Source organism: Musa acuminata, unplaced genomic scaffold (assembly GCF_036884655.1).
Source record: "Musa acuminata AAA Group cultivar baxijiao unplaced genomic scaffold, Cavendish_Baxijiao_AAA HiC_scaffold_1137, whole genome shotgun sequence".
In the NCBI taxonomy this organism is placed as follows: domain Eukaryota; kingdom Viridiplantae; phylum Streptophyta; class Magnoliopsida; order Zingiberales; family Musaceae; genus Musa; species Musa acuminata.
Window position 1 is genome coordinate 2,630,984 of NW_027021349.1, and position 14,961 is coordinate 2,645,944.

At 37.2% G+C, this 14,961-nt stretch overlaps 3 protein-coding genes across 4 annotated transcripts; 2 read left to right on the plus strand and 1 right to left on the minus strand.

The window, feature by feature from the left end:
- Nucleotides 1–1,293: 1,293 nt before the first annotated feature.
- LOC135671034 (protein NETWORKED 2D-like) lies at nt 1,294–6,565 on the minus strand. Its single transcript, XM_065178905.1, has 3 exons — nt 5,909–6,565; nt 1,749–4,509; nt 1,294–1,676 (listed from the first exon to the last, which is right to left on the minus strand). Exons 1-3 carry the CDS (start codon nt 6,000–6,002, stop codon nt 1,667–1,669), a joined length of 2,865 nt encoding a protein of 954 aa, XP_065034977.1. The 5' UTR covers nt 6,003–6,565; the 3' UTR covers nt 1,294–1,666.
- A 1,031-nt stretch (nt 6,566–7,596) lies between these two features.
- LOC135671044 (histone H4) lies at nt 7,597–12,136 on the plus strand. 2 transcript variants are annotated; one of them, XM_065178923.1, is made up of 3 exons: nt 7,597–8,827; nt 11,772–11,869; nt 12,007–12,136. In XM_065178923.1, exon 1 carries the CDS (start codon nt 7,711–7,713, stop codon nt 8,020–8,022), a length of 312 nt encoding a protein of 103 aa, XP_065034995.1. In that variant the 5' UTR covers nt 7,597–7,710; the 3' UTR covers nt 8,023–8,827; nt 11,772–11,869; nt 12,007–12,136. The 2 variants fall into 2 exon arrangements, 1 of the variants encoding a protein (XP_065034995.1); XR_010512619.1 differs by lacking the exon at nt 7,597–8,827 and adding an exon at nt 8,843–9,887.
- Nucleotides 12,137–14,016: 1,880 nt separating this feature from the next.
- Nucleotides 14,017–14,731, plus strand: LOC135671011 (uncharacterized). The gene has a single exon (XM_065178840.1). It carries the CDS (start codon nt 14,086–14,088, stop codon nt 14,479–14,481), a length of 396 nt encoding a protein of 131 aa, XP_065034912.1. The 5' UTR covers nt 14,017–14,085; the 3' UTR covers nt 14,482–14,731.
- Nucleotides 14,732–14,961: the final 230 nt, after the last annotated feature.

The following is a 14,961-nucleotide window of genomic DNA, read 5'->3' on the forward strand; positions in this document are numbered from 1 at the left end:
TATGATATAGGGTGTAAATTTTTATGTGCTATAATTCTTGCATATAAATATTTTTAGTTATTTCAATATAAAATTTTATATTTTTATTATGCATATGCTATATTGCATGGTTATGTTTACTAAAATATTGTATGCATATGATTTTGAAATATTATATATTTACCATTAAATATTTTGTGCATATGATCTTGAAATATTATATGCATAACATGATGAAAGCTCACCTAAATAAAATTATAAAGGCTTGTACTTCTGAATAGTTATTCACTATATATCCTATTTTACAAATAATGATACTAATACCCTACCCAAGCGATTAGGTAGGGAAGCCAATACATGCAAGCCCATGCCAATGCAAATATGAATAATTACCTATGAACATTTTTATATGCATAAATCTTGGATATATTATGTGTGTGTTTTTCTTTTTATTAGATGTAATAATTATGTACAGATGTCAAAAATCATTGTGTATATCCTTATCATTTTATTTAGTGAGTTAACATATTTTACTTATAAGATTACCTATTTTTCGACTGTACTCCTATTGATAGAAATAATTAAATTAAAATATGACATCATATTTTAGTCATGCATGTAAAATATCTAATGAAGGTGACGTAGAGACAAGAAGACAATAACGAAGGTTCCGATAAAGACAAAGGTAAAACAATCATTTCACATGACAAATGATGCTATCTAAAAATTTTCAAATTAGGATGCTTTGTCAAAAATTTTTGAACTTTGAGACTTTTTTTTTTAAATTCACCACTTCTGTTTTATACAAAGTGTAAATGATGAAGTTAAAATTCGAACCCAAGACCTTATAATAATCTATCAAAATTTTTACTAGATATATTAGCCAACCTCTTAATAATAATAAACTATTTTATTTTAACTATAATATTTTATTTTGAATTTTATTTAAATATGTCCATACCAAATATCCATTTATTATACCAAAGGCAAAGAAATTCTTAGTAACTCCACATATTCATCGTATCAAAAATATCAAAATTTTTATACAAATTTATTCATAATAGTCCAACTCTGATTCATAAAGTATAATTGGTAAAACAATAATCTTATAAAAAAAATTCTTTTAACCAACGATCCTAACAAACCTTCAATTGCCATCTTTATTTTAACCATCACACTTTTAGTTCAAAAATAATACCTTCATTCTATTCAATAATAGATTCAATAATACCTAAGCTTTTACTTACAAAATATTCTTATCTATATTCAGTGATTACAAACATCATGTAACAAGTAATGAAAAAAAAAAAGAAAGAACTGCTAATTACATTTACATGTATCAGTGGAACATCTAGGCTTTTAACAAGAATGCCAATCAGACACAACTCAACACAACTCATCTAAGCAGCATTTGAAACACAACTCAACACATTATCATCCAGATTAAGAGGCGTTGAGACACAACTCAACACACCTTTCACCAAGGAGGAAAATTCAGTCAGTTCCAAGGCCCGCAAATGGAAGAAAGCCAAGAAAAGTTGCTGCTGCTCTTGCTATAAAGATACATCTGCGACGAACCGCTCGTATCCTGACAAATTGTGTTTCTAAAAGGTCTTTCGCATAGTGGAGACTGTGTCGAACTTGTTGTCTTTAATCCAGAAATTAGCTAATCAACAGAGTGAGAAAACTATTTAGACCTGTTCAAAAGAGTTCCACAAGTTAGTACAATAGAATCTAAACAGCATTTGAATTATTGATAAATCAAGTACCTATCACCAACTCTGCGACGCCCAGCCCTAAGCTTACTGTGTTGGATGCGTGCTAGTATTGATGGTTTTTTAGGCTTGACACCGAAGAGGAAGTCCCGCAATGGTACGGTGTTCCTACTCAAAGAATGTTCCAAGTCATCATTAGGGCACCTTTTTGATACAAATGGTTCAAAATTTTCATATAGCTTAGACAATTGCTCCTCAATTTCAGCTTGAAGCCCCCTAACTTGATCTAATCCCACCTGTAGTTCACTTGCAACCTTATTGTTCTCCTGTTTCATGTTTGTCACCTCCCCTTGAAAACTTGCAGCTTGATAAGGAGTGAACAGGGCTTCTCTAGATTCTGAATTTACTTTGACAATGCTTGATATCTCATCTTGCATATCACAAAGAGATGAGAACCTACTCTGCAGCTCTCCTCTTAATAGGGCACCTTGTTCCGACCATACTTGGAGTTCACTCTTCAGTTCTCTAAGACTTGTGGTAATTTGTGATGAATCTGGTTTCCCAGACTGATCGCCAGTGTCAATATTAGTGACCTCTGGTGTCTTGTTGTCCTTCAGCTTACCGATATCAGTTTGTAGGTCTTCATACTTGGCTTTCAACTCCTGTATGTGATGGAATGATGTGCTGAACTTTAGCCAAAACTCTAATCTTTCATCCAGCAGAGTGTCAATATCCCTTCTAAACTTTCTCTCGATAGGGGTTATGATCTTTGGTTCATCAATGCACTGTACATTAGTGCCTTCTTCAGGGGGGCTTCGTAATTCTGTAAACTCAACAGATGAATCTCCTTTAGCAGTAGATTCAATATTTATATCTTCAGGCATCTCAGAATCTTGAAGGTTTGAAATATCTGTGATCCTTGAAGAGTTGGATGTAATTTCAGGCTTCTGTTGACCATGCCAAGAGTCTTTGACAGATGGAGAATGGAGAGTAAAACTAGGATTCTTTACAGGCGCCATCGGTTGTCTAAGCAAACGTATCTCCTCATCTTTCATTGCAATATCATTCTTCAGTTTGTCTATCAGAGCCATTGTCTCTTGAAGATACTCTTCATTTTTCTTCTCTACTTCGGAGAGCCTTATTTTCGTCTCTTTGTAATTTTGTAAGATTGATGTGTACTCAGCTAGTAAAATGTTTTCTGTACCTTCAACACCAGTTAAAATTAGTTGCTGCAAGTTGAGAGTATCCTCTTTTCCATCAAGTATAATTTCTTCATTGCTAGTTAGATGAATGCAAAGATCTGCATTTGATGAGTCTTTCTTCCCCAAAGCATTTTCCTTCTTTGGGTCCTCAATATTTTCTGGGCTACTTTTGTGTTGAGAACCCTCAGTCTGGGAAGGATCTTCCGGGCAATAACTAAGTTCCTCAGTTGCATGAATCTCCTTTGTTACATCTTCCTCAATGTCATGGATTTTGTTTACTTCTCTATCTTTACGCTCACTATGTGGTTCAATGTTAAATGAGGAAGCCTCTTCCTCTTGAGATGCATCTTCAGTACAAACATTTTCTTGAGTTTTGTGAGACTGCAACTTCTCTGAAATATCATTGAGTCCATGCCATGCTTCAGCAAAATTTTGACGGAAATTTATTTCTTCATCTTGGACAATTCTCTCAATTGCCTGAACTTTGCTTAATTCCTCTTCGGTTTCCTTCAGTCTTTTAGACAATGCTTCTGAGTCATTCATCGAACTAACCTTCTCCTCTTCCAGTAATTGTAGATTTTTCTCAAGTTCATTGTTTTCCAAAGTTAATTGATCTATTTGTTCACCTTGTGATGAAACTGTGAGTTCCAATGTTATAACTTTATTTGCAAGTTCTTCGATCTTTTCTGCAATTTCAATCACAGAATTCTCAGTGTTCATTTCAAAATGTTCTTTGAGTTTCTCACGAATGGACTGTAACTCGGTCCTGACCTTGTTTAGAGAGTGAATTTCTTCCTCCATGGTTTCAGCAGTGAAGCTCATCCCAGAGTTTTCATTAGATATCTCAGTATTTTCCATCTCAGATTGGCAATATTCACCTTTGAGATCCTTCAGCTTTTCTTTAGCAATTTTAGTTCTTTCAGACTCTATATTTGCCTGTTCCAATGATTCCTTTCGCTGTTCCTGCAGCTTAACTATAGTATCCTCACAAGATTTAAGGACTGTTGCTGTCATTAAGGCACGTGCCTCATCATCTTCGATGACTGTGCTTGTATCGAACTCATCTTGCAAGCAGCAAACTTCTTCATGCATCTCCATAATTTTCTTCTCAATCTCCCAATACTTGGCTATCCCAGACTCATATGAGCTTTTGATGAATTCTTTTTCAGTCTGCAGGACAAGTATTTCTTTCTGGAGCTTATTGATATCTTCTTGTGCCTTTTCTTTATCAACCGGAGATGCAGAACTCTTTTTCTGTGACTTATCTATGCCTAACTCACTTTCTCTTCTTTTGTTCATTAATCCCTCCACTGTTCGCCTGTTAATTTTACTTGGATCAACTGGAGTTATTGCTTTTGGAAAATTATCATCGTCTTCTAACATGGCATACTGGACCCGTTCAGGAAAAGCAGTTGCTATGGTGTGGTTGGCCTTGTGTAATTCTCCTGAAATGTGGTCATATCTGTCAGCCAATGCTCTGTATGCCTTGAAAGCATCTTCCACGTAGCTTATCAACTCTGGTCTCCTTTTGAAGTACAACTCCGCCCTCTTAGCAAAGGAATCAGCATCTGGCTCAATGAGCTTGAGCATTTCTTTCACAGTCTCCTCCATCTCTGTAATCAACGTTGATCTTATTTGTAAGAATATCAGGAAGCACAATGATGGATCAAACACATTTTCTTGCAATATAAAAACTGCATGAGGAATTATACTGTCCATAATAAAAATGGACAACAGCAGAATCCAATTTAATTCCACTTATTGCAGGACAAATTATGAATTATGCAACAATAATAACTCTGGAAGACATAAATCATTTACCAAGTCTTTCTTAACCCTTCATTTTGCGAAACTAACTGCTAAACTAAAGCTCACACGTATACCGCATAACATAGGTCAGGAGGTGAGTTTTACAGGCCTTTGACATTCCATATGTCTTGTGAGGTAAGGACAGGCAAACATGCAATTCTTATATCTGTAAACCTATGAAGAACATCAAGAAGTGGGGTAAATTTGGTAGAGGCATATGATTTATTTAATTTATGGATGCCAATTTATTTTTGAGACATAACCAGGGCACCTTTCCAACAAGCCCTGGTGTCCCAACCATCTGAGGGTTGGCAGCATCAATATTTTCCACCATTGAAAGGTCTAGCTCTTTTAAACCTAAACGAACTTTCTAGTTTGGCTACTATATCAAAGGTTATAATTTAACATTGAAATTCTCAAATTCTCTAGTATACAATTAAATTATCATAGAAGAAACAAGGCTTTAATAATCTTTTGAAGGACTTCATTTTGGACATTCAATAAGTAACTCATAGGGAATTGCTAGTGAATGCCTTAACCAAAAACTCTATATAATTCCATCAAACTTTCTCTTCTAATTAAAAGAAAAGCATTCAATCTAATTGAGTTAGAACTTCTTTTGACCAGCGACTTAAAATTTCATCTTTTCAATAATACTGTGTCCTTGAACCCAGTATGTAAATGCTGGCTCAACCTGTGTTCCTAAAAATAAAATTAATCATGAAAGAAGGAGAACACTCATCAATATATTCCCTTAAATCTTAAGTTCTTTATGAGGAAAAGAAAAGAAGAAACATATCTAGGTCCATTATATTTTATGATTATGTTTTTGTCAATTGCAACAGGTGCTTTGATCAAATAGTCAGCAGAGTTTCTTCTTTTCTGTGCCCTCTTCTTTCTTGATTTGCTAGAAAAAGTATTGTTTCTGACAGATAGCCAATAATCGTTCTGGGTGTGACGCCAATTCTTGATTCCTTTTCCACCACCTAAACTGTTCCTATACTGTACATCTCTCAATATAATGTAATCTCAACCATTCCGAAGACCCGTTGCATTTTGTTTGTGGAAAACACGTCAGAAACAAGTCTAATGCAATTAAATCCGGATGAAAAAGAAAGCACGAATACTCCAAAAGAGCAAATTTTTTTCAAAAAGGGTAGATAAAAAGAGGCGGGATTAAGAGAGGAAGGATCAAAGACCGGCCTTGAAGGTTGCAATCGAGCCATTTCGACTGCTTCGTCCTGATGTGACTCGCCCACCACCATGAGTACGCGTTACTCGCAGCCCTCTGCAGCATCTCTCTCCCCACTCCCTGCCTTCCTACCTATCAATTCCTCTCTTTCTCTGAGAAAAGCATGAACCTGAAACGAGAAAACGTAGAAAGAGGAGAGCGCAAAGAAGATGTTTGCTACGATAGTTACAAGGCTAAAAAGGGATAGGAGACGGATGCAGAAGGGAGACGCATTTCCGAAACAAAAGGAGGGGATCCGAGTGAAGAGGAGTAGGCACCGTGACCTTCCATCTTTGCATAGCCTCATTGTCTTCGCTGGTGCACACCTGGACCTCCTATGGTCCTGTTGATGCGGCGAACGATCCGCCTAAGGCGCAGGCGCCGGTGGCCTTACTCCTCCAGCTCTCAGCCTCCAACCAACTCGCCACCTTTCCGCGGGAGGCAAGGGGCGTCCCGCCACCAGATCGTTGTCATCGACGACCTCAACCCGGAAGACAGCCACCCGTCAGTGACGCGCCCACCTCTCCACGGCTACCGCTCGACTGGAAGCGACGTGCCCTGCTTGTGATCGCCAACCTCTAGGGCAGCATCGGAGCCCGCCTACATACTCGCTGCCGCCGCTCCTACTGCGATAGGGCACCACGCCGCCTCCGCCGGCGTGTCCGGCGGCCACTCAAATCAACGAAACCATATCGAAGTTTTGAAATATGTACTCAATATTACCATATGTACCCTTTTTAAAGTTTCCAGAGAGCATATTTACTCCATAAAATATAATTTAGCATATTTAGCACATTTATTTAATAAACTCCTCTTTACCTTTTTAAAGTTTTACAAAGTACTATATATTAATTTACCTTTTATCACTTTCAACAATCATTTTTCAATTTTCTAAACTTAAATTTAGAAATAGAAATATAAAATTAGAATTTAGCATTATTGTATATAATATTTTTGATAGGGGCATTAATGTCAATTTTCAGGCTGATGGCCAATTTAGAGGTATATCTACAAATTTGTAAGCTTTACAAGAGTATATACACCAAATCAAGGTTTAAAGTGGTATATATATATATATATATATATATATATATATATATATATATATATATATACACACACACCAAATTATTGGATTAAAACAGGAAGAATTGTTACTCAAATTATCCTTCAATATTCTGTTCTAATGCGATATTGATTTTTCTTACCTACTTGTATATATATATATATATACACTCTAAGCTGGGATAGATTAATTTTCTATCTAGATTTACATTAATTTGTGGAAATTATATCTTGACTTTATCATAATTTCAATCAGAATTGGTCAAAATAAAGTGGCATCTGCCTCCAGAATATATTATACATCGTAATGTATTGTTAAAAATGAGATTTATTTGGAATCAGGAAACTGGTTTCAGCCTGTTTTTGGGAGGAGATGTCGGCCGATATAAACATATGACATATCGGTTCGGAGACGGAGCCAGCTCAATCATCGTCCACGTCATCAATCCGAAAGCAATAACTTTAGCCCACTCTAGCCATCGATTGTAGAGAGATCTGCGGCTGAGATTGCCTTCTCATCGCCGCAACATGTTGCCGTCACCCTATAAATAACCACGGAATCGGCCACGCACAACTCAGTCGCCGTTCCCGCCAACCTCTGCCTTCATCTCAAGTAAATAGACAAGTCTTTCCCTTCCATTTCTCTTCGTTCTCGAAAACTTATTCGAGATTTAAGCCCTAATATCGAGGTTTCAGGAGCAAGGAGAAGATGTCTGGGCGAGGGAAGGGGGGGAAGGGACTGGGGAAGGGTGGAGCGAAGCGTCATCGCAAGGTGCTGCGTGATAACATTCAGGGCATCACCAAACCGGCTATACGGCGCCTGGCAAGGCGAGGCGGCGTCAAGCGCATCAGTGGCCTTATCTACGAGGAGACCCGAGGCGTGCTCAAGATCTTCCTCGAGAACGTCATCCGTGATGCCGTCACCTACACCGAGCACGCCCGCCGCAAGACTGTCACTGCCATGGACGTCGTCTATGCGCTGAAGAGGCAGGGCCGCACTCTCTATGGCTTTGGTGGTTAGGGTTCACGCTTTCTTAGGCCGCTGTTACAAAGAGAAAAAGGGCAACAAAAGAAGGATTAATATTAAAAAGAGAATCATGCGGCTTATAGTTCGTTGTTGCTACAAGTTCTGAGATGTTGCTCTTGTCATTTAGCAGTTTTGTTTAGTGAAGCTTTTTGTCACGCATATTAAGGTATTTATATTCGATCATGTGTGATTTAGGCCAATGAGGAGTTTTGTGTCTGTTAATGTTATTATTTGTTGGGGTTCTGCTGTTGGCACTGATGTTTCATGGTGATGAGAAGCCTGTGAAAGTTATTGCTTATGATCATGAAGGGTGATAAAAGATGCTAGAAATGGGAAAATTTAGGAATTAGGAATCATGATTAATGGAACTTAGTTGTTATGGAAAGGTTTGAGCGCTGGCTAAAGTCTGAGTAGCACATTGATAGGTCACTTGCATTGTTCTTTTTGTTTGTTTCCTCTACCAAGTAGTTTTGTTTGTCATTGATTACAGATATGTTATTGTTTTCAGTTCTTTCCTCAAGTTCATGGACCTTGCTCATCAAATTAAAGATTGAAATTGTGTTTATCTGACATTTATGAAAACTTATTTGATAGGAAGCTGCATTCTCTTTGTTGGAGCAATTTTCTCTCAGGTTTTTGGGCTATGAAGTTTGTAGATGATGGTTTGTGGATAGACGTTCTCGTTAGGTGTTGAATTTTTTACTTGAGGTGAATGCCAACTGATTCTGAAATATCAATAATGGAGCAGTTCAAATTGGAATTTTTTGCATATTGAAGTTTGCTGTGTAGATGCACCCAGGTATAAGACCTTTTTGGTCTTTTAAAGAGACTATATTTTGTTCTGTGAACTTTGTTATGTGGGTTGCTTTAGATAAATATGAAGATTGGCATATATAATGAATATTCATATTAATTGGTTATATGCTGTTTTGGTTTTTATTGTCATTGTCAGGTTTATGACTCCTACAAGATAATGTAGTTAGTGTTGCAGCATTTTTTTCTTCTTCTTCATCATGTATTATCTTAAAGGCTATGAACTGTTAATTTTGCCCATGGCTTTTCCCTATCTGCATCTCTGTAGCAGAAATGACCGGTATGCTCCAGGCATATAACACATGTTCTCCCTGCTTGGTCAGTATTCGAAATCTTATTTACTTATATGAGTTGCAACTTCATATTGTCAAAGTTCTACTTGGTTTCCCTTGTCCATTGTAGCATTTATATTGGCTCATAGATGATTCTTATTGAGTTAAAATCACTCAAGGAGGTGAAAAACTTTAAATAGAGGATCTATTCTACTGCAGATACCCAATCGATAGCTATGACAAGGATGACATTTGTCAATTATTCTTAGTGGTTTAACTGTTGCTAGAGATAAAATTCTTGTCATCTCAAATACCAGTGACTGTCTATTTCCTCCATTTGTAATTGAGCGTCCACTGTGTTTGGTTCTGGCTCACTACGTATTCTATAACCAGTATTCTCTAGAGATGGTACACAAGTACTCCCTGCTTGTTGAATGTTTAATTTCTTTTGTACTTACATGAGTTGCAAAATTTTATCTGCTAAATTTTGAAGTTTAGATTAACGCATAACAAGTGCTTTAGGGTCTTAACTGGCATTTTTGTGGGAAGTTAACAGTTCAGAGATATAGTGTTAATATTGTGGTCAGTAATTACTCTTGGTAATATAATTACTTTATACGCCATGTGATCCACTCTTGGTAATATAAATGCTTTATATGCCATCTAATTCATTTTCTTGTGTAAGTCTTGTTCAGCTGGAATAGTATTGCCGCTGGTGTTCAATTAGCAAAATTCTGGAATGTGAAAATCTGTGTGGCTCAAGTTCTAGGAGATGTAGGTTTGATCAAATTTAATATATTTTTGCATAATGAACTGTACATGCCCAGTGGCTTGGCTTTGTTATTTTATTCTTTTTCTTCTTAGTTGTTAGTGTTCTGATTTGTACTTGAGCTACTAGGTTTAGCAACTGTATTTCATCTTGATGTCAGAGACCAATTAACTATTACAGTGGCTTGGCTTTTGTTATTTTATATTTTACTTCTTTGTTGTTACTGTTCTGATTTTACCTTGAGTTACTAGGTTTATCAACTGTGTTCTCTTTGATCTCATTTTGATGTTAGAGACCAATTAAACTATTATAGCAGCTTGTCTTTGTTATGTTATATTTTACTTCTTTGTTGTTACTGTTCTGATTTTACCTTGAGTTGCTAGGTTTATCGAGTGTATTCTCTTTGATCTCATTTTGATGTCAGAGACCAATTAACTATGACTTTCTTTGCTAATGCTCTCATAGCTTGTGGTCCATTCCAAGTTCATTTATGTTGTTCTTGCACCATAGAGTGGGAGCTCAAAACCCTTTTCTTTTTTGCACAAACACACATGTTGGTTTTTGTTCCATATGTATTCTCCTAACATGCTGATTTTTTTTTTCTGGTTTATTTATGGGAATTAAATGCCACTATTTTGATGCCCAATTTCTCTCAGCTTATGCTTTTCCATGTGAGACTTGATGGAGATGTCTTAAACGTGTATATCTTATTTCCTAAAGAAGTGTTATAAATCATTTGTTTATGGAGCACAGAAGACATGATTAGTTGTCTCAAGGAGACGGAGCAGAAAACAGCTGCATGACCTAAGTAGAGAGTTGTACATTTGTGGAACATGTAGGTCTTAGGAACATAGAGTTCAAGCTTCTTATGCAAGTTTTGATAGTGGATCTGTCAAAGTAGCTGGTGTCAATGATAGCGAATCAGCATAATGAAGAATGGTGAAATTAGAACTAGCTGAATAATTTGTTAATAAACCTACAGTGTTTGTTGACGATTATCATGAAAATTAAGTCATTGTTACAAGTATTGTGAAGCTGAAGAGATGAACAACACTTGGTAGAACAGAAGATGTTGTAGGTTCCCTTATTTCTAGTACAAAGATTGGGGTAAACACATTCCAACTTCTATGTGAAATTTTGGGTGGCTCTGATGTAAAGAAACCTAGGACCATTGGTGTATCAGAAACAAATAGGCAGCTCAGACCTTCACTTGTAGTACATAATCGTTGGGTTTCATAGAGCAATTGTTTTGGAGGGGGGGAAAAAAAAGTGAAGTACAGATACCTGACAACTGGCTGTATCATGTGCAAGCATTATTCATACATTATTAGTGGTTTAACTGGTGCTAAAGTTATAATTCCTGGACTCATCCATGAGTTTGTGATAGAAGGAATTTTGATTGCAGAGACAATTTTCTTTAGTGACGATGGAAATGTTCTGGTTACTCAGTCTGTTTGAGTAGGGTTCTTCTGGACTTATTAGTTATCTTGATGAATAAGATATGCTTTATATGCATTAGTACTAGTTTGTTGAATATATCTCCATGATTATGGTTCTGATGATGAAGCACTGAAGAAATGTCTTCAATAATAATAATAAGTTAACCTGTCAGCATGTTGATGTGGATAATTCTTGACTTTCTACTGTTCTTTCCGGCTAAGTTTTGCTCCATAGAATTGTTCATGTGACTGTTGCCAAGTTATGCACCATCTAAATCTTCCATTCAGAATGAGAATCATGCTTTTAGATCTTATAATCATGTTGTTCTGCTGTAATAGGACATTGTTCTATTAATTAGCAATATCTGCAATGAACCTTAGTAGTGATGCTGGTGGATACCTGAAATTATAATTTAGACAGCTTTCCATGGTTTTGCATCTTCTGGGCAGATGGATAGCTGGGAAGGTCTTACTTCTGTTAGTTGCTGATATATATACCAAAGATATGGCCACATGATTATGAAAAGTAGAGATCATCAGTTTCACAGGTACAAGGATAGTGCTTTATATGATCTTTTTACTGCACAATTTGGATATATTGGTTGTGGATTTGCGTCAGTAGCTTCTTGCTTAACTAGCAATCCTACAAGCTTTATGGCCTCTAACCTTATCCATCGTTAAGCAGGATAGTTTGACTTTTTCTTCAAACGTCAACGCTGTGGTTCAGACGAGGTTCCATCATCATGAAAAGCTCAAGAAAATTATTTTGACATGGCTGTTGCATTCAAGGTCTGTTCTTGGTTTTTTTTTCAGAAATCTATTGTTTGCCTCTTGTGGGGTTTGTGTTTCATTTTCTAAGTTCAATGCAATATATATAGTTGGGAGATAGTTCCCCCTGTAGTGGATTCATCATTTGTTCTTGGCATTATAATGGGTTTACTGCTTACAATGTGTAAAGCAGGTGCTTGAGAGGCTTATTATGTGGAAGTGGCCGTGCTAGAAGCTGGCCGTGGTTGCACTATTGATTATAGAGCAAGCAGATCTGGGGCCATGTCATGATGTGGTTTGATCTGGTACGTATTGATATCTTATAGCCTGACATACACCTGCTTTCAGTTGATACATTTTAGTTTTAATTTGAAGCAAGTTAGATCATTAAATCTTCCATTACGATCAACTTGTTCGACATTAATTGAGAAATCTGGAGACTCTTTTTTTTACAAGAGAAAAAAGAATCTAATAAGATCTTGTAGTTCTACTGGTCTTCTGCAATAAGACCCGTGTTGGTCATTATACGACATGGAGGATAACTCCATTGACAATGTATTGGTCCAAGAAAGAATGTAGTATGAGTCAGTTTAGTCTTTTTCAGATAGTACATTTCTGGCATAATAGCTAGTATGGGCTAGAGTCTGTACCCAGCCAGGCCCATTGCATTGAAGGTTTGACAGGGATGGACATGGGTTTTTGGACTCAAATGGACACAAGTTGGTTGTATGCCCAAGATGGCTATAGTGATAATAACGTAAGGAAAGGTTTTAAGTAATAATCTAAAAAACTTATATTGAAATATCTGTAGTTATAAAAGTAAAATATTTAATTTTATTTATTCTAATGTTGTTGGTTTTATTGATAGAAGATAATTTTAAAAATGATGAGTATATGCACATGCAAGAATGATATAAAAATGATGAGCAAAAAGATAATTTTAATATTTCAAGTGAGGCATCTATATGGGTGGAAAGTGAGGCAAAGGCTTTATATTTTGACGATACAGATGTAAAGCAATGTTGATGTAGATGTAGGGTGATGCATAGCAGAAGTTTATAGATGTAAAGTAGAATGGTGCCACTTTGTATGTAAAGTAGAGTAGGCGTGGTCTCGTCCTCTTTCTCTCTCTTTGCCTTATCTCTCATTTTTGCTTTTTTCTTTTTCTTTTTCTCTCCTTCTCCTCTTGCAAGAAATCGCAGAAGTTTCTTAACTTCACCTTCGAGACTTTACCCTACTCGTTTTTAAGGACATTCCTATGTTCTTCTTGTCGACTACCACCACAATAGCTATTTGTGGTCATCGACGATGTTGCTGTTTGTCACCACCATAACAATCGACTAAGTTTTAATTAGGACATAATTGTTCTTGTCATGTGTTGTATTTTTCGTCGGTAAAACCGATGATATTAGGATAAATGAGGTTAAATATATCATCTTTGTAACTATAAAGATTTCTATATAAATTTTATTAGTCTAGGAATTGAGATATTAAAAAAGTCTAACTATATAGAATAATAAGATAATATATAATTAGGCCAATTTTACTGTCTTCGGTTCTAATTTATAACTCAAATCTATATAAATAATTTATACTCTTAAAAAGACTTAAATTGCTGTGCTCTAAAGAACATAAAAGCCACAGTTTCCTCGTTAAATCTTACCTCTCCGATTCTGAGAAGGATTCCAACTCTAATTACATAAGTCACTCACTTGTAAACCACGATTTCCTCTTGAAACCTCTCTGTCTACGATTCGGAGAAGGAATCCAACTCCAATAACTTGAAAGCTGTGCTTCATGGTCTTGCTATATATACTCGTGAAGGGTTTCAGTTCACTTGCACTTCAAAGTCCGAAGAGCGAGAGGGAGAGAGAAGGCAAGCATGAGCTCTGTGTGTAGGTCTTCTCTGAGCTGCGTGGACGTACGTGAGTCGACGAGAGCCAGCTACAAGAACCTCTACAAGTGGCCGGAGTCCGATGCCGAGTTCGTGAAGTCGATGGCGGCGGGAAGAAGAAGAGGGGAGAGAGGTGACCCCAGCGGTCTCAACAGCGGCACCAACCTCGAAGAAAGGAGGCGGCCGAGTGCAGGCCCGAGCGTGGTCGATAGCTACTCATGCCGCCAGTTGTACCTGAGAAGCTACGTCTTCACCAAGGAGGAGACGGTCTCAGAGAAGATGAAGCGGCACTGCTTCAGAAAGGAGAAGAAGACGGCCGCAGTCTTGCCCATCTTCGCCAGCGGGAGCACCGTGAGCAGTGGCGGCGCCAACGTCGATACCAAGGGTAATGGGAAGCATAAGAAGACGAAGAAGGATTGTGCGGCTCTAATGAAGCTAAGAGATTTCTTGCATCGCCTCCTCTGCACCGCCGGCGTCGACGTGGTGGATAGAGATTGAAACGTCGTTTTAGATCAAAGGACTCACCATCTTTTCTTCTTCTTCTTCTTCTTCTTCTTCTTCTTCATATGGAGTTAGAAGGACGTCAGGAAGGAATCATGTAGGAAGCAGACGTCTTCTCTCTCAATTCCGTCAAAGATTGGTGTGAAGAACAGAGTCTAGTGATCAGCTTTTACATATTGTTCTCAATCTTTAGCTATTGGATTGAAAGAAAGGATGAACAGCTAAAGTTACCTCAAGAGAAAAATCCGAATAATCCATCTCGGTTAAGATTTCTTAAAGCTCGATAGCTATTTTCAACGTTCGAAAAGTGGTCGAGATTGGATCAGACTTAACATCATTGAGCTGACAACAGCAACTGCAAACTCAAATTGTAGCGCAACCATTCCAAAATTGTGAAGACTCAATGATGAGATAAACCTGCAAATGCTGCCAAGTTAAGCATCGAGTGCAGATGGAATCGTAGTGCATGGAAGCTGG